At 48.6% G+C, this 19,998-nt stretch overlaps 1 protein-coding gene across 1 annotated transcript; it reads right to left on the minus strand.

Annotated features, from left to right (window-relative positions):
• GTPBP4 (GTP binding protein 4) lies at positions 1-18,338 on the minus strand. The gene is made up of 17 exons (XM_004278375.4): positions 18,184-18,338; positions 17,119-17,289; positions 15,091-15,194; positions 14,870-15,006; positions 13,504-13,604; positions 12,248-12,340; positions 11,449-11,640; positions 11,303-11,368; positions 8,920-9,009; positions 8,321-8,431; positions 6,654-6,731; positions 6,321-6,372; positions 5,765-5,865; positions 3,771-3,968; positions 2,736-2,801; positions 1,171-1,314; positions 1-657 (listed from the first exon to the last, which is right to left on the minus strand). Exons 1-17 carry the CDS (start codon positions 18,229-18,231, stop codon positions 505-507), a joined length of 1,905 nt encoding a protein of 634 aa, XP_004278423.1. The 5' UTR covers positions 18,232-18,338; the 3' UTR covers positions 1-504.
• Positions 18,339-19,998: the final 1,660 nt, after the last annotated feature.

Consider the following 19,998-nt stretch of genomic DNA (forward strand, 5'->3'; position numbering starts at 1 on the left):
TAAAACTGCTTTCTTTTGAAGTTTATTTTGGATATAATAGTTGAAGACAGTACATCGTACAAAAGGACTAGAAGATAACTTAGTCCTGGCATCCTGACATCTGTAAGCTTTCACCAGCTAAGGACTCTTCACATGCAGTGAAACCAAAGTTCCCTGTTGCACAAGAGAGTAAGATTTTTCTCCATCAAAAACAATGTAGTCACATAAATATATCCTTCCAGCCCTGCAAGTCTGAAGCAACCAAAACTCCATAAATGAGAAACCACTGCCTGCTCAAAATATCTGTAATATTATGCAGCGATAAAAATCCCCCACACCTGGACAGTTATCGGGTAACCACAGCTTTCAGCCAAACAACAAGTGCTTGAGTTATTCCATTGTCACGTTCAGTTTACAGATCACGACTCCAATTCTGCGAAACCAAACCAGGAAGAAGTCCGACTCCAATTCTGTGAAACCAAACCAGGAAGAAGTCGAGCCAAAGTGCTTCAGCTACGATAGACACTATCTCCTGTCCTTTTTACCAGCTTTCCTCTTTCCCGAGAGCAGGTGCTTGGGTTTCATGTCAAACACATGTCTGTCTGCCTCCCCTTTCCTCCCCAAGCGATTCATCTTCTTCTGAGCATTCTTCGTCATGGTCTTGGCTTTCTTCACCATCTATAAAGGAGAAGAAAAACACGTCAGCTGTGGAAAATCTAATTTCCAAGCAAATTTCCATGACCTGTTAACACACTGTCTGAACAGTCCGGGTCTGTGCTGTGGAGAGAAACCCTGGTGAGTCTCACTCACACCATGTTCCCGTGGATCCACCACAGCACCTGCAGGAGCTCGACCAGTATCTCCAAGATGGAAACTACCCAGACAAGTCTCGTACCTACAGGGACCAGATACACTCAGACCTGGACTTCCTCTCAGACACACGGGGACACTGAGATTCCGGCCCATGAAACTACTCCCATCTGACTGACAAGTGTCAATGCTGGTGTTAAATCCAGACTACCAGATGGAGGCGGTGTGGTGGAATGGGAAACTCGGGCTCCCAAAAGGGAGACTGCTTCTAAGTTTATACACAAACTTTCTCACCTGAATTTTCAAAATGCTAAAACTAATCATTTTTGTGTTTATTTAAAAAAAAGAAGTTTCAGCAAAAGAGACGGTATACATACTAACCTTGACATCCCGGAGACCAGAGACATCACGTGGGGTCCGAGAGCAACTGCGAATCCGGGCCACAGACGTGGGTGGGACAGAGTCTTCCCGCTTCCTTTTCCGTGTGACGCTCCGAGCCCTTCTGGCCTGGACCACATAATGGGCCTGAAACACACAGAAAGCAAACTTCAGTGCCTCAGGGTCCCAGCCTTAGGGACAAACATGAAATTATTACAACGAGGGGAGAAGGCACATGGAGGGGTTTTTAGAACCATCGTCAAATAAGTTAAATACATTTAAAATACACATAGTTAACTTCACATTAATTATTGGTCAAACTCTTTTTTTTGGTTTCATTGGGTCTTTGTTGCTGCACACGGGCTTTCTCTAGTTGCCGTGAGCGGGGGCTACTCTTCATTGTGGTGCACGGGCTTTTCATTACGGTGGCTTCTCTTGTTGCGGAGCACGGGCTCTGGGCGTGTGGGCTTCAGTACTTGTGGCACGCAGGGTCAGTAGTTGTGGCACGCAGGGTCAGTAGTTGTGACATGCAGGGTCAGTAGTTGTGGCACACGGGCTCTAGAGCACAGGTTCAGTAGTTGCGGCGCACGGGCTTAGTTGCTCCGCGGCATGTGGGATCTTCCTGGACCAGGGCTCGAACCTGTGTCCCCTGCATTGGCAGGTGGATTCTTCACCACTGCGCCACCAGGGAAGTCCCAAATATTCTTTTTCACTTCCACAGCTGCTTTAAGTTACAGAGCTGATTTTAACTCCATTTAAAAAACTTTACTTAGAGCTGCCTGTTCAGCCACATTAGCAGCACAGTTTATGTAAAGAGCTGTCTCTCCTTCATGCCCCGCTTCCAGGATCATCCGCCTGAACTCAGTGATGGCTGCCTGAAAGCTCAGCCTTGTGGGTGCTGAGATCCAGCTCTGCAAGCCAGCAGCTTGGCACCCGGCCCGTGGCGCCCCCTCATGTTACTGTTTTGAAATAAGATGACACGATGTGAGAGGCAGGCACCCTAGAGCCCAGCACCTGATAAACAATCCAAAGTCAGAAGCCATATGTGAACATGAAAATAACACCCCATGTGAGCAGGATATGCTCACGCACTGCTGATCAAAATCTGAATTAGTCTAACACAATGTCATCCTTTGTTTCGGAAATTCCACTTCTTGGAATCTGTTTTGAGAAAACAATCCAGAACATGAAGACGTTCTTTCACACAAAGATGTGCATTCTCCAGAGTAATTCATCAAGCAAGAAAAATTGGGATCCTGAAAAAGGTATCTGAAATGCCTTCTAACCCCTGGGTTCCGAGAAACAGCTTTGAGCTATTTACAGCCTACGTTAACTCTCACGCCAAGAAACTCCAGACCACCTCACGTTTACCTGGTGTCTAAACTGAAGCTCTATGTGAAGACATCAGTCACCAAAATCAAAGTTGCAGCTCAAGTACTAAAAACTGCACAAAACAACATAATTCTCAGCACAAACCCCAGAAGTGCTAACTCCTCTGTAACCCACTCCTGCCCTGGTTCCCAGGACGGCGCTGCCCCACCCATGGCTCTGAGGCCGTCTGCACTCACGTTGTCTTTGTTGTCCATGTCGACACCAAGACTGCGCATCTCATCCTCCAAAACCTTCCGCTGAACCTGAAGGCAGAAATGGACATTGTTTTAAGCAAAATTAGCTTGATAAAATGTTTAAAAAAAAATTTCAAGGGAAACCGTACCTTTTACAATGATCCACGATACACTTATTTTAGAAATTCTTTTACTTGGGCTCATGTGTATGTTTTTGTACAACTCATTAAATAACATGAAAATTAACATATCCTGGGCAATTTTTCTGAGCGGGACGACATACGTGTTGCCCCTGGATTCCGCTCAGCTCCCCGGGGATTCCCACATGCAGACCCCAGAGGCCATCATCTCCTCCCAAGCACACGGAGCCCCACGATGGGGGGGATACAGCGATGGCCACGTCTGTCAAGAGACAGTCATTTGCCACCACACAGAAACAGTATTTCGAACACATGAATAGCCTCCATGGAGAGGTGCCCAGCATCCGACATTTTCCCTCCTGCCCCATCTCACTCTAACTGCCCTGCACACCATCCTCTTTCCCTGGGGAGCTGTGCCTCCGGACAAGAGCACGGTGCGGGAGGAAGAGGCTAAGAAGACGGACCTGAGAACTGGAAGGACCCTGACACCATCTGATCCACCTGTGCCTCAGTGTCAACTTCCCCGTCCTAACCAGTCACAGGGCCCAGTTAAATCACCTTTGGCCCTAAGTTAGATTGGGTTAGTTTTTCTGTAAATTGTAAAAGATGACTCCTAATAAAGAATTAAAGAATAAGAATGTGTTAATTGGCGACTTTACCTCTACAAATTTATGCATAACTCACAATCTTCATTTGTACAGCTACAAAGGGGTTGAATCCAACAGTGAAAGTCACCAAGAAGGGGTATAATACTCAGAATATGAATGATCAACACTCACTCAACCTCAAAAGCCAACTTATACCAACAAAACAAAGTGAAGCATGTTTAGCATGGACCATACAAGACTCCAATACACAAAGAAATAGGTGACGCTCTTGGACATGACACGACACTTGCCTTCTTGGCTGTCCGAGGCATCCTGGGTCCCTGGGTGTCCTTCTCTCTGGACTGCAGAATCTTCAACTTCTTTTTTTCCCTAATCTGTTTTGCCAGCTGTTGGATTTCCGCCATTTCTTCATCTTCAGTTTCAGATTCACTGTCATACACTCCAGCAGCTGTTCTTAGCTCTTCTTCTTTTTCCAACTCTTCCAATTTCTTTTAAAAAAGTCACAATTAAACAAAGCCAACAATGAAAAACTCATAAACAAGTGTAACAATCTTTATAGACACCAGGTTTCCCCTAAGCCTTTCGGGGTATGATGAACACCCGGGTCCAGACTCACGTGGGCCTCGCCCTCTGTGCCAGGGCTCACCTCCCCACCAACAGGCTCCGTGCAGAGATGAGCACAAAGACTAAGCCGACAGCCACAGACTATTCTGTGCCACTTCTTTTCCTTCTTTAGAAACAACCACTCCCAACTCTGAGGTTAAAACGTGTAAAATGTTCCCCTCGCTCCCAGCAGGTACATGAAAGACCCTCCATTCTTGAAGAACTGAGAACATCAATCTGAACTGGCCTTGGACCACGACAGCCCGTGTATCCATCCCAAAGCCATCCCAAACACAAGCTCGTTGCCCATACAGTTAATAAAAATTTTAAATACATATAATGAATAAACCTTGACAGGAACCCGAGTCAGAGGTATCCCCATCAGTACTAGCGTGAAAAGGCATGGGGAGGGAGGTTGGACGGGAAGGCCAAGTCAGGCCATCTGAGCCCAGACTACAGAAACGGGATGCCACAGAGTAAGAGACAAAGCAAGAGGCACAACTGAAGAGGTTAAGACATGAAATATAAATTAAGGATGCCATTTGAGAACTGAGGAGTGAATAACAAGGGAAACAAGGAACATATGTTACAAATATTTATAAAATATTTTTTTAAAAACTTGGCTGGCAGTTCCTCAAAAAGTGAAACATAAAATTACCTTATGACCCAGCAACTCTACTCCTAGGAATCTGCCCAAAAGTGTTGAAAACAGGCACTCAATACTTATCCATCAACGTTCATAGTAGCACTAATCACAATACCCAAACAGTGGAAACAACCCTATGTCCATCAACGGATGAATGGATAAACAAAATGTGCTACACATATACAACAGAATATCACTAAGCAATAAAAAGGAATGAAAGCTCTGACACATGCTACAACATGGGTGAACCTTGAAAACATTATGCTAAGTGGAATAAGATCAACATATTGTAAGACTCCATTTATATAAAATATATAAAACAGGCAAATCTAGAGAGACGGAAAAGAGATTTGTGGTTGCCTGAGGCTAGGGGGAGGGGAGACTAGGAAGTGATTACTTATCGAGTACTGGGAGTTACTTTGGGGATGATGAAAAGGTTCTGCAACGACACAGGGGTGGTGGTTGCACAACACCATAAAGGTACTAGATGCTACTTAGCTGTACACTTTAACACATTAAAAAAAAAAAAAACACTTGACTCAGGAGAGAAAGGATAGCAACTAAAGGAGAACACAGGGTCTAAGAAGTTTTTGTTTTCTGTGGACACTCATATGTTAAGAAACAGCAAACAAGGAGAGGACTGAAACAGGAGGCAGCTGTGTGCTGGGGCAGAACTTGGGGAAGACAAGGGGTCAGGCGGGGAGCGAGCAGCACCTGCAGCCAGAGGGGCCCACATGGGGTGGCGACGAGGGCGTCCACGCCCCGGGGACTCCCTTATGAAGTGAGGCCGCCCCTGAGACCAGCACAAGAGCTCGGGCGGGAGGTCTAGGAGGAAGGGGAGAGCCTGCACCAGCACCCGATGCAGGGACACGGTGCTGCGTGTGCAGGGCCCCAAGAGGCAGGGCCCCCGGGGTCTTGGTGGGCGTAGAAGGAACGAGGGCCACGGACAGAGGTGAGTGGAAAGTTGTGTGCGTGTCTTTCGGTGGTCGTGTTAAAGAGGAATAAAAGTCACATAATTTAACTAGTGATACAAACCTGCATGATGTCAGGATCAATATAGTCGGCTATGTTATGGCCTTCCCAGATCTCAGGTATCTTATCATGTTTCTCAGATGAATTCATTATATCCCAGTACTCTAAAGGTCAAAGAACAAAAAGTTTATAGTTGTTTTTAACATCAACTACTGTGTGCCCCAAACGAGCCACCACTTACACAAGTCCTACACCTGTGAAGACAACAGAGCACTTGTGTTCAACACTAGGTAAGCAAGGTAACGTGCTCGACCAAAGGATTGCTCCAAGCACATCCTAAGACCCATCAGTACCTCAGGATCAAGTGTCCAAAGGCATGAACAACAGATTATCAACAGTATCAGCCTGGTCCAACACTTATATGATAGGTAAGCTACAGAAATGATCACTCACAGAAAACTACCTGGAAGGAAGAAATCTCAGAGTCCTGGCAGTATGCAACGTCTCACCTTCAAGAAATTAAATTAACAAAATGCTGGAAGACTTGCACCCATTAATGCACTTTCACATTTTTCACACAACTGGCATCTGAAAACAACTATCACATTTGAGCCCTTACTTTGAAGATCCAGAATATAATCATCTCCCATTTCCAGCTCAATGTCCCGTTCCTGCAATGAAAACACAGTTTTCATCAGCGCTATTTGACCTTCAGATCCAGAACTGCTGGGCCCCCTCCCTTCCCTGTGGAATCACCCCTCCTCCAACCGAAGAGCCAATCCTTTCAGCACCTGAGGCGCAGCACCCATTTCTGGTGGGAAAGCTGTTTCTGCCACTGGCGGACCTGGCACCTCCACCCAGGAGGGTGTCCAGGCCCCAGGGGGTTTATGCTCCAAAGCCCTGCCCCACACACGCTCTCCAGCGCAGGCCCATGGGCGCTCCCGTCACTTACCCGCCTCCTCTTCGGCTCCCCAAGCTCCATTCTCTTTCTGCGTGCCACGACTCCTTCAGGGATGAATGGGGGCCGCTCCTGAGAAGACATGAGTGGAAATACCTACATGAAATGCCTTGCTAAATCAAAACACAAAGATGAAAAACCACAAGCAAATTCTCCATCTGCAAGGGAAACACAAAACCACACCCAGACCAACTAAAAACCAAGATGATCTGGGGGAGACGGGAAGGTGCAAGGCCAGTCTGGGCAAGGAAGCTGGGAAGGCTCCGAAAGCCGATTCTAAAGTTTATTTAGAAAAAACAAACAGTAAGAGAATCAAGAAAAATTATGGATGAAGAAAGCGGTACAGGAGAAATAAAGCAGATCAATGAACAGGAGAAATTCAGACATAAGCCCAAGCACAGAAGGGAATCTGATGGGACGACACACCATCCAGCCATCAGTCCTGAGATAAACGATGAGCTGGGTGAAGACCACCACCTGCTTCCCATGAACAAGATAAAATCACAACTAAATGAAGACTTCTATTAAAAAAAAAGGTAAAATTTTAAAAATTGAACCATCAGAATACAGAAGAAAAAATACCTTTGACAAAAAGAAAACAAATCTACAGAACATACAAGAGTCCGATTTCCTTAATATAAAAGTTACAAATCAGTAAGAGATAACCTAAAGAAGTGAAAAAGCAAGTATGTCAACACCAAGATACATATCCTGTTCCACATGATGTTCACTAACTGAAAACAATCATGTTGAATAATCACTGAGTGTGACTGCCTGAAACTACAGTGTAGAAATACCACTTCTTATAATGTAATTTCCACTTTATTTTGGAGAAAAAAAGTGTGGTAATGAAAAAAACTGAAAACTGGTGTAACTTTTTGAGAACAAATATGATAAAAATCATTAACGTCACTGACAGTGACCTTTACCTGTATTGTTAATGCCTAGACTAGCTGCCAAAAATTAGCGTTGAATGAATAAATACATAAGAAACATTAAAATAAATAAAAAGGGGGAATTCCCAGGTGGCCTAGTGGTTAGGATTCTGGGCTTTCACTGACATGGTCCTGGGTTCAATCGCCGGTCAGGGAACTGAGATCCCACAAGCTGTGCAGCACAGCAAAAAAAGAAAAAAGAAACACATCACAACAATGGAAGCATCTTTAGTCCGTCACACTGACACAACAGGAAGCGTGCATTCTCAAACCTTCAGAAGTATAAACCTGCAAGGCATTGTTGGAGGACAATGACATTTTCGATGCCATGCCTTAAAATTCAGTCTACAGATATATTTGCAATTAAAAACAGAGACCTATGTATGAAAACGTACCCTTGAGCACTAGTTTTTAATAGCAAGAAAATGAAAAACTTGAAAGAAAATATATTCCTGTGTTTTAAAAGAAGCTTATATGCCAAAATGTTTCTGGACAAATAGACAAGCTGAGAGTTACAGTAATAGCCTCTGGTGGGGGAGCAGGTTTAACCCGGCTCTTCATACTCTTCCTCTCACCGCTTCGATTCTTCCTGACATACATGGCATAACTTTCATTCTGAGAAAGATGCGAGAACACCCGGGAAATCCACTACCGGGGAGGCAGGCGCGTGGGTCCCCACCAGCCATTGCAACCCCCTGCCTCAAGGGCCTCCACAGGCGGCTTTACCTTGTCATCTCTTCTGCTGGGAACAGCCAAATGCAGTCTGTTCAGCACCTCGTTCACTTTATTTCCTTTCATTTTGGTTTCAACTCGATGAGCCAAAAGCCTGTCACAAGCCTAAGGTGAGAAAACGTGGCACCAGGTCACAGGGCACCCGGCACAGCCTCATATTGCCTTCTGGAAGGAACCAGGAACCAGAGCCCCCATAACCAGAGGACGGTCCCCAGGTTTGGAACCTGCTACGCTTTTCCCTCAGAGGTAGCATCTGATGGCTGAGTGCTGGGACCCCCAAGGTCCAAGTAACTGCCCTGGGGCAGACCTCACGCTCCGGGACGGGAGAGGGTGGGCCAGGTGCGGAGGGGACCTCTCTCTTCCTTCCCGGGTCAGGGTCAGGCCCAGCCCAAGGAAGAACCCTGAGGCAGCAGGACTAAGTGAAAATGACCTGTGCTGGGAGTGTGAGCATCTCTTCACATGTTCACTGGGCGGGTGGGGGCCCCGGGATTCATCTCTCAGGCGGAGCTACTAGCACTCAGGGTTGTTAACACTCAGAGAGAAACATCCCTGTCAAGGAAAGGGATCAACCCTGCTTGTGAGGAAGCACTGACCTCTGTCTTCACTTTAATAACCCCTTCCTCCGTCAGGGTGCTGGTCTCCACCACAGAAAACCCTTCAGCCTGCAGATCTAGAAATATTTTCTGGGAATACAAAGGACAAATGAGAGCTGCGTTTATCCCCAGTTCCCCATGAACAAATCTTACTTCTCCTCAAATGGGTGCTATAAATGCTAATTATAATTAACACATCTGTGGGTTTTAATTCTTTTGAAGGACATCTCCCCAAAACAGTTATTTATTTTTCCCTAAATTCAGCTGTGATTAAGAAAATACAGGGGCTTCCCTGGTGGCACAGTGGTTAAGAATCCGCCTGCCAATGCAGGGGACAAGGGTTCGAGCCCTGGTCCGGGAAGATCCCACATGCCGCGGAGCAACTAAGCCCGTGGGTCACAACTACTGAGCCTGTGCTCTAGTGCCCGCGAGCCACAACTACTGATCCCGTGTGCCACAACTACTGAAGCCTGCGCACCTAGAGCCCATGCTCCGCAACAAGAGAAGCCACTGCAATGGGGAAGCCCGTGCACCGCAATGAAGAATAGCCCCGACTCACCGCAACTAGAGAGAGCCCGCGCGCAGCAATGAAGACCCAACGCAGCCAAAAATAAATTAATTTTTTTTAAAAAAGAAAAGAAAATATACGTTATGGGGAGGATCAAATCAAACTACAGCAAGCAAACCAGAGGCTCTCTGGAACATTCTGTGAGACCTACCCTTCTGAAGAGAACCTTGAGAAAATTAAGATACCGATTTTCATAGAGAATATTCTCAATGCTGTTTTTTATAAAATACCTGGCCTCCACAGCCTAAGATAATTCCTTAGAAAACGATACAGCAACGTGTACGAATCCAGCTATGAACGAACCACCAAGACCCCAGGACAAGGGACTTCATTTGCGCCTCCACCAACGCCACCCGACACCTTGCTGCCGGCCTGACCATGTGACAACGCTCAGACACAGGTGGCCAATTCACAACAGTCAAGCTTCTCAGGAATGAGTTCTGCTCTCCCCACTCCCTGGAAAGACCAGTCATACCACCTACCAGCATGACCCGCATAAGACACCGCACCTGCCGCCACGTGCCTTGTGCGAGACGGGGCAAAACCTGCACTGCAGCTCCAGAGACATCAGTCACCGACCGACCCAGAGCAGGCCCCACGCGGCGCTGACCAGCGTTCACAGCACCCGCAACCCTGCTTCCCAACCCAGTGATGCAACTGTTCCCACCACTGAAACTCCATCACAGCTGGCAGTGGGGGCAGGACTTGGGCGTGTCTAACCCCAAGGGCTGAGTTTCCCGCACAAGGATCACTCCTGACCTGCCCTCCCCTCCACACTCCAGTGCTCTTAGCCTGAAAAACTGAGATCACCGAGTAAGTATCTGACCCTTTCAAAGAAAAGAGAATTCTCTGACATCAGTGTTTACATCATCAGTAACGTAGAGTACACGGCAGTGCCCAGGGACACCAGAATGGCTGTTTAAACACACCACGTTCTCACCAAGGATTAAGTGTTCAAACAGCACCAGAGAGAGCCAGAGACAAGAGCACAGCCCCCCTAGAGACCCTCTGCTCAGGCCAGACAAGCGCAGCGCCTCTCACACCAAACGGGGCCTTGCAAAGCGGGCTGCTGGGCCTCCCAGAGTCTGACTGCGGAGGCCCAGGGTGTGCCCTGACTTACGACACATTACCACCGAAAAGCAACGCCAACATGGCTGGTGGGGCCACAAGACAAAACCACCGGACCAGCGCAGAGCTTCTCGAAGCATTTGTCCTGAGAGATGCCTCCTGGGGACGGATACAGGGTCAAACAGCTTGAAAACCTAAGGCTAACGACGTTACCTGCCACCTGGAAAATTACAGCAGACACGACAGGGTCACGGTTCTGGAAGGTCTGCAGACACTCCTTTTCCCTCACTCACTCAGTCCCCAACATCTCCCCACAGAATCTGTGAAGCAGGTACTCCAGTAACACCCGAGAAACGCCTCCCACTAGACACTTCGCTGCAGGTACTGCTCCAGAGCAACCAGCAGCCCAGGCCCAAGGAGCTGAGGCGAACCTTGGGTGCTTTGCTCGTTTTAAGGCCCCAACAAGAGAGGCAGCCCCTTCCAAACGAGCAGTCTCCTGAAGGCTGCTGTACTGACCACACGCACAGCCCGCCCCACAGCCTCTGAGAGAGTAGGAACCAGGAAACCTCATGGTCTGTTTGCCATGAATGGGCTTTCATAAGGTCACGTCGACTCAATCAGTGAGGATATTATCTCAGCTGCAAAACAAAAACCAGACTAGCATCGCTAACATTCCTTTTCAACTCTGATTGTGTAAGACGAGATTCAGAATTAGTAGGAAATATTGAAAACATCAAGATGATTTACCTGATCGTCCTCAGAAAGTTCAGCTATTCTCTTCACGTCACATTTGTTTGCTACAATGATAAGAGGCTAGAATAAGAAAGAAAAATAATGAAATTATTACCTTCACGCTGCAGGTTACAAACTAAAACACTGGTCCCCACACTCACCTTGTTGACAAAGAGCGGCCTGATGTTCTGGAAGAGCTCCAGCTGCTCCCCGAGTCCGTGCCCACACTGCTCAGACAAATCCATCACGTAGAGAACCGCGGCTCGCAGGTGAGCCAGTGCAGTGATGGCTTGCATCTCAATGGTGTTGCGATCCTCCAGAGGGTGGTCCAGGATCCCCGGAGTATCCACCACCTAAGGTCAGACTCGTTACTCCAGAGCCCACGTCTGCAAAAGCTGCTTGCCCAGCACAGGCCGAGGGCACTGACAAACCCAGACCAGCTCTGACAAAGCTGGTAACGAAAATGCAGGGCTCCCAACTGACCACGGTAAACAAACAAGGCAGCAGGGGGAAAGGACAAATTAAGTATGAAAAACGGGTGAGGGGGCTGCAGAGCTCATTGAAGAACGAACTTGCCAACGACCCTGAGAAGGACCCCTCTTTCCATTAGTGACAACATAGAAACACTGGGATAACTGCTCCCACATGCTAGGAATGACATCACCGCTCATAACATTAAATTCAACTATGGAAACAGGCTGCGTCACGCTTGTAAATGGTTTCTGATGACCGGCCCATCAGAAGCACCACCATTAGCCAAGCGCAGAAGGCTTGCTGGGAGCTGCCGCGTCCCCCGAGCTTGGTGGAGCTTGTCCACGGGGACGTTCCCGGTGACCCCCCAGCCTTCCCTGTGACCCTGCATACACTGGGACGTGGGCAGACACTAACTAGTCTGTGGGAATCCCCAGAATCAAACTCCAGGAACAAGGCCACGACTGTCCCAGCTTAGATAGCTCTCACCTGCCAGCGCAGATACTTGTAATCCATGTGCCCAACAAACAGAGACTTGGTGGTAAAGGCATAGGGCTGGACGTCCACATCTGCTCTCGTCACCTGGAACAAACCACAAGTCCTGTTACTGCGTATCCTCTGCAATAGAGTAAACGCGGCACCTACGTGTTATCGAGACTAACTGCTGGGGTAGGAAAAAAACAAAAAAAACCCCACGAGATTCAACCTCACAGGATTCAACTCTGACAGGAGCCAGCACCTCAGCAGGCAGACGGGCTCCTCTTCTTCAGGACCCGGGCTGCAGAGGCAGTGTATGAATCAGGCATCAGGGAGCAAGGAAGGCCCAGCACCTGGAGGACACCAACCAGCTCCTCCTCTCACCCATCCTGGCCCCAGTGACGCCCAACAGAACTTCCTGTGATGACGGGAACGCTCTACACCTGCACCTCACAACGGCCTGCAAGCCACGCGGGGTCCCTGAACTCCTGAAATGTGGTCATGAGACTGAGGACTGAATTTTCTGTTGTTGTTTAATGTTAGTTAATTAAGCGGCCCGTCTTACCCCCAAGGCCTGGCTCACAAGCCCTGGAGAGGTCAGCTGAGACACTGCAGAGCTCAGCTGTCACTGTGTCAGTGCCACTTGTAGACAAAACAAAAACCTACAAATCTGCAGGAGTGTTCTTAGTAGCAAAGAGCCACACATGTAACCATTGTTTTTTTGGCACCTGGGCTGTTGCTGGTTGTGAGCTGACACTTTAAACACAGTTTCTACTCCATTCAGGTCCCTGAGCTCAGCTAAGGTGCTGCGTTACTTAAACAGTTCCTTTAGCTCTGATAATAAACTAAGTAAAGGGCAACCACTTCCCACTACACAAACCAAATAGTTTACATGCAAGTTGACACAGCAACCCGGGTGACATCACCTGAGAAACACCTCTGGAGCCTGGGAAGGCCAGTTCAGCAGGCACGGTCTGCACGGTCAACAGTGACTCCCTGGCACTACTGTTCCCGGGACACGCATGTCCGTGTGTTAACAGAAACGTATTCAAACGTCTCAAATCCCTTAGAAATTTGTAGGACACACACAAAACCCAAAAATAAAATGGTCCCCATAACTGCAATATCCATCCAGGTTCAGGGTCGATCCTCGAGGATGGGAGGAAGAATGTTTTGGGCCCAGGGCAGTGCCGACTAGAGGACTGACTGCAGCCGGCCTCACCCCAGGCAGTCAGGTCCTCGGTCACTGCACCGTCAGGCGAACCAACCTTATTGATGAAGCTGGACTTGCCGACATTCGGGTACCCACACAGAAGCAGGGTCCTTGTATTCGGGTCAATGGTCGGCAGACGGGACAGATGCTGACGCACTGTGAGAAGTTTACAGTAAACGTGCTTAATTTCATAAGAAAACTTAAGAAACTCAAAGCTGAAGATCTGCTCAACTTAGCTGTGCACCCCAGGACTGTGGTCACATCACCCTCACTCCAACATTTATCATGTATGTGACAGAGAGAATACGAATGAACGGAGAAGGGACCAGCTGCGGAGGCACCGGGCATCCAGGCTGTACCAGGAATCCTGCTCCCAGGCCCGACAGCATAGATTCCTATCCAACAGGTACAAGATGGGGCCCAAACCACACAACCCAGACAACTGAGCATGAGAGATGATATTTGAAAGAGCACTTTCGAGCGAGTGTGTGTGCCATCACTTCCTGGCTGGGCAGCAGGCTACTTTCACGTAATGAGAAACCCTCAGGGGCCTCGTCTGCTCCAGCAACACCAGTGGGCCACCCTGATGACCTAATGGCTCACTGGAAGCACTGTTAAAGCAGCCCAGTGTTACAATCTTGTCACAAATTATTTGCAAGATGCTGGGAGGGGTGGGGGGGGGGGGTCCAAAACCAAATCAGTTAAAAACACTTGAAATGTAAAAATATATGCATGCAAAAAGGCAAAAAATTGTTTCAATAAAAGTCCTACTACAGGGCTTCCCTGGTGGCACAGTGGTTGAGAGTCCGCCTGCCGATGCAGGGAACACGGGTTCGTGCCCCGGTCTGGGGAGATGCCACATGCCGCGGAGCGGCTGGGCGCGTGAGCCATGGCCACTGAGCCTGCGCGTCCGGAGCCTGTGCTCCGCAACGGGTGAGGCCACAACAGTGAGAGGCCCGCGTACCGCAAAAAAAAAAAAAAAGTCCTACTACATTAATTAAGAAATCATCTTACTGAAAAAAACTACCAGGTAACAAAACTGGAGTAGCAGTTTGATGCTAACACGTTTTACAAAGAAATGCACCATATTGTCAGTAACAGGTAAAACTATGGGTCACTTTATTTTTATATGTTTTATTACTTCCCCATGATTTATAACGTACATGCCTTACCTATTAAACTTAAAAAACATAAATTTTCTTAATAGTGCTACTAGTGTGTAAGCATGTTAAGTGCTAGCTGCTTTTTCAGTAATATCTAACCTGTAAGAATTTCTTACAGGCTAGGCTGGGAAAAATAATTTGATCCTCTTATCTCTAAAACAAAACAAAAATAAACATTTTAAAAATAACTTCTTGACAAGGATCAAGTACGTTAACAGAATGCACTAAAACCTGTTTTTGCTGATGCATAGCAAGTACCTTGTTCCAAATATTCCAAACTCTGCTTCTGTCTTCTGATAATAGTACACATGCGCCCAAGGGCCGCACGTTTCAGCTGCTTGCAGCGGTAGAGAGAATCACCATATTTCATAAGCCGCACGTAATCTTTAGCAACACTGAAAGACATAAAAAGAAATGTGTAAGAGTTTTCTCTCTTTTAACAGTAACTTAAAAGATACTACATTAAGAAAATACCTTACTTGTCCACTAAATTTTTGGCGATATTTATTTGTCCTAGAGCCAACTTGTAATGATCCTTGTCATATAGAATGTTCATCAAATCAGCATAAAATGGATGAATATCCTGTAACAAGAAAAACAAAGTGGTCATTTTGCTCCAGCAGTTTCTCCTCCCAATATATGAATAACACTTGAAGAATAATTTCTTCGGGAAACACATCGCACCTCTTACTCTTCCTCACCCCCCCAGGATCTTCTCCCCAGTCCTCTCTCCTGTTCAATGACTGTTTAGTTCACAGAGAAAAATGCAGTCAGCAGGGCAGCCAGGCCCATCTCCATCTGAGCACCAGAGCCCGCCCCTCACCACTCAAGAACTGAGCTGGAGAAATTCTTCCCTGTCCCATCAACCTTATGCTATTATTGCCCCAAAACTTTTTAAAAGTTTTAAAACTCCCTTGAGCCCACAATCCGCCCATCTCTGCTCCTCTTCTTGGCAGACGCTTCTCAGCTCCTCAGCTCTGGAGCCACCAGTGCCCTGGCGGCCGTGCTCCCCACCTAGGGCTCTCATCCCCACAGACCAGTCCTCCTTCGACAGTCAGTCACAGCAAGGCCAGGGAGACCGGTCCCAGGCTCCACTTGTGTAGCAAAGGCCGCTACACAAGTCGCCTCGCCCCACCCACACCCCCTCCGACCCGCCTCCTGGACCTTCCTGTTCCTTGAAGACACCAGACTCTGGAGCCCGGGGCCTTTGCACTTGCTGTTTCTGTGCCTCAGTGCTCATTCCCCAGGTAGCGCACAGCTCTTGCTTCCTTCAGGGCTCAGCTAGCGGCCCTCCCTCTTCTCCATACCCACATGACACACATGTTTTCATGTTTATTATCACTTCCCCCCCACTAGACAAGATAGGGGCTTTAAAAGTGACGGCTGAACAGACACAGCAATCGTTTAATGAATGATAATCTACTCCAACCTTTTACTCGAAAATTGTTCTCAGATAACTTTAGTTTGAAAAATAAAAGCCAACAGGAATAGAATGTTCATAAATTTGAACCCTTAATGTATATTAAAAAAAAAAAAGATACCAAGGATAAAAAAGATAAATTTTTTTTTTACAAAGAACAAAATTCTGGTGTTGATTAGATCAAAGTATTTTCTGTTTGCTCATATCAGGTGTTTCCTGGTGTCTTCATCTCATTCTTACTGCCTTCTTTATCCCCAGGTACTTCCTGAAGTACACACACTTTCCCAAGAAACTACACCCTCATCCAGCCAGTAGTCACTGTGCACCTATCAAGTCCCAGAATTTTGTAACAGCAATTTCTGTCACATAAACCAATCTCTTCTCACTGCCTTAACCCACCTTCAGGGACTGTTGTAGGGCAGTGGCACATTTAGGCTCTCAGGCTGTACTGCTGATCCCACATCTATCACCTCCTCAACAACCCTGCAGCAGCGTCGCCCCACACAGGGACTCCACAGGCAGTGTCCTCTCTTGCATCCTACAGCTAAACACACAAGCAAACTGCTCTACGCAGCAGAGCTCAACTTTGGGGGCTCAATGTAGAAGGCGGCTCCCCACGAGACTGTTTCTTGCCCGTGAAGAAAGTACATAGACAGTCGTTAGCTGATGAAGCAACAACATCACAAACACTGCTGGGCCTCAAGCCACTGGCCCAACTTGAGGCCACAGGAAAGGGAGCCTTGGAAAGAGGGAGGAGAGGAAGCACACAAGCCGCCAGAAGCTCGGGCTCCTGAATTCACTCCACAGCTTTCAGAGCTCGGGTTGGCCCCTACAAGTCTAGAGGTTACAGAAAAAGCCCGAGCGAGGCATGCTCTGGGCCCTCGTAGATGGACTTTGACCGGGGGAAAAAAGATACTAAGGAATCAAAACACCTGTACTCTGTTCCCAGTTTTGCCACTAACTCTCAGAGTAAACTTCAACAAGTCAATTATTTCCTCTTTCCTTCATTATCTCTAGACAGACCTTGTTTAACCCTGTCTGAAGGCTCATATTTACATAATCACTTATGTTTCCCAGAATCACTTACATCCAATTTGGGGAAATCCGTCAGAATCTGTGAGAGTCTGTCATGGTAATTCTGCTGAGTAAATTTGACTTTCCTCATATAAAAGTGTCTAATGCGATGGATTTGATAATGTTTATGGATAACTGTCGGAGTCTTTCGTTGAGTCTTCGACAATGTTAAATCAATAAAGTCCTGCAATTAAATAAAGTAAGACACAGTTACACCAAAAAATCTACTTTCACCCACTTATTTGAAACCATCTTAAAAGACTACTATTTAACAATACGATATATTTTAAACTACGAACACATTTTCTAATTAAATCTTCAATATAAAACGTGCTCAACTTTATAGTTCCTGGCCTTTAAGAAACACTCAGCAAATGGCTGCAGAAATAAATTTTATCCTACGCTTTCTTCACGTTATCCTAATTTCCAAATACCTAAGAACCTCTGAAACGTAAGTAGCCAGACAACTCAAGCATAAATTAGAAAAAAAAATTTTTTAATGAGAAACAGTTCTACTGTTTCAGTTTGCATATCTGTGGCTTTGAAAGTACATAAAATAACATATAAAACTAAAACCCACTATACAATTTCCTAAGGTAAGGTGACTAAGGCATGTAAGGTGACTACCAGAGGATATAAAAGACTTCTGCATGAATTCCCCAGTGCAAACTAGCCAAGAAGACAGATGCCGGCAACACTGTTAGCTCCGGGAGGGACGCCGCGGTCTCGCCTCTGACCGCGACCCCTCTTCCATCTGGCAGAATCCACGAACCCTTTGGAGACAGTTGAAAACCTACCTACTTCGTAAAGTTTGCCCTGACTCTCCCCCTCTTCTCTGGGGAGGACCCCAACATCTGAAGAGGGACCCTAACCCCGGGCAGCCCTAATTTCTGAGGAAGGACCGCCACCCTCTCGGGAGACCCCTAACCCGGGGGCCCTAATCTGTAGAGAACATGGTCTAAGACGGGGGCCTGGTGGAGGAGGCGACCCCTCTCAGCCCAGCGTTACAAACCGGACCCTCGATTCCCATGACCCGGCAGAGAAAAGTGTGGGCGGAAGGGCCCTCGGGGCCGCCTACCTTGGCGGACGGCACCACCGTGATCTTTTTGAAGTTGTAGTGCGCCATGCCTGCGATCAGCCACGAGGGACGGCGGCCCGGACTTCCGCCGGGGTGGGTAGAGGGGAGGGCCAGCGGGTAGGAGGAACTTCCGCCGAGGTGGACGGGACTTCCGCTAGCTTTGCGTCACTTCCGGGCGCTCCCTACGTCCACCCCGCCCGGCCTCGGCGTCGCACAGCGCCCCCGCCCGTCCGGAGGTAGGGGTCACGGGGCCGGGGGTGGGGCTGAGGGCGCGCGGAGGGCGGGAGGAAGACCGCGGGGAGGAAGCGGTTTTGAGGTTCAGTCCCTGACCCTAAAGGAGAGGGTCCTGAGAGGCCTCCCTGGGGGCCTGTGCTCCCCCCGACGGTCACCGGCTCCAGGGCCCGGCCGCGATCCCCTCCCGGCCCGGGTCAGGGGTCTCGGGAGCCTCGGGGTGTCGGGGTGGTCAGAGGGGCTCGGAAGGCTTCGGGGGCCTCGGGGAGTCTGGGATCTCGAAGGGCCTGGGGGACTCAGGATCTGAGGAGGCCAGGGGCTCTGGGCTCTCAGGATCGAGGAGTCTCGGGGGCCGTGCGTCGCGGCCGCTGGCGGGGTGAACGGAAGGTAGGGGGGCGCGAGGGTCTGCGCTTTGCGCGCTCACGCCACCTCTCCATTTGTGAGCGCGATAAATCTTATTAAATAAACGCCGTTGAGGCTGAATCGTCTGCAGAGAAGGGGCCCGTCTCCCTGCGGGCAGGAGTCCGCGCTGGCGACCCCACCCCCGGCCCGGGCCGCAACCCGGGCCCTGGGCCCTGGGCCCCGCCCGACCTGCCAGCCTTCCCCTGACCTGGGCCCTCAGCCGCAGGCCCTTTGTCAGTCATCATTTTCTCTGCTTCCCGTCTTCTCAAGACCCTCTCTTCTATCCCGTGGCGTTTGTGACTCTGGCTCTTAGTCTCTCCGCGCCCCTGACCTTGGCTGACTTACCTGCCCGCGCCTCGCCCTAACAAGCTCCACCTGGAGCTTTTGCCCCCTCCCTTTGCTCTGCCTGCCGGGGTCTCACCGAATGCTTGTATGGACTAGACATTTCCAATCAATTGTGTAATGTCCACCTACACGATTCCAGATATGGCAACGCAGCATTTCTGAAAATCAAACTCTAGGTCGGTCCATCCTCAGCGCCCTGTGCGGGAGGGCAGCCCCTCCCCCTCCCACTGAGCTGCCAGGAGTGTGAAACAGGCCTCGGGTGAGATCATGCAGAAGGAGATGGTCCCCAAGGCCTGCGAAACCCCACGGAGGAGGGGCCGGGGGCTGCAGCTGGCTCCGCACGTGCCCTCTGGAGTGCACTGAGGAGAAGGTGAAGGGGCTGGGGCACTGGGACACTCCCCACCAGCCCAGGACCACATACCTGGTAAACTGTACCTGCGTGCGTGTGACCAGGTGTGGAGCACTATTCACTAGCCCACATGTTAACTCATTTCATCCCTACAGCAACCCTGTGACTGGACAGGAAAACCGAGGCACAACACAGGGGTAACTAGCCTGGTCACAGCTAACAGGCAGCAGTGGGGCTTGAAGCTGGGTGGCCTGGCCCAGCATCTCTGCTGTCCACCAGCAGCTGCTCTGCTTCTCAAGCATCTCGACTTCTCAGTCATCTTGACTTCTCAGATCTTTTTAACAAGTCTTCCCGTTCTTAACGTGAAAATGCCTCATAAACCCCCCAAATTCCAACACCAAAAATAATTTTGAGTCACGATTCTCTCATCTGTTATTAACTGTACTACCCGTTTTTGTGTCATGGGTTAGAAAAGCATGCCGCCTGTG

This window comes from Orcinus orca, chromosome 2 (genome assembly GCF_937001465.1).
Source record: "Orcinus orca chromosome 2, mOrcOrc1.1, whole genome shotgun sequence".
Lineage (NCBI taxonomy): Eukaryota > Metazoa > Chordata > Mammalia > Artiodactyla > Delphinidae > Orcinus > Orcinus orca.

Coding starts and splice junctions, on each gene's coding strand:
- GTPBP4 (XM_004278375.4), bottom strand. CDS start 18,231: ATGGCGCACTACAACTTCAAAAAGATCACGGTGGTGCCGTCCGCCAAG. Junction 6,732..8,320: donor CCAGCAGAAGAGATGACAAG/GTAAAGCCGCCT, acceptor ATGTCTTCTCAG/GAGCGGCCCCCATTCATCCC. Junction 3,969..5,764: donor TTGATCCTGACATCATGCAG/GTTTGTATCACT, acceptor CTTTTTTAAAAG/AAATTGGAAGAGTTGGAAAA.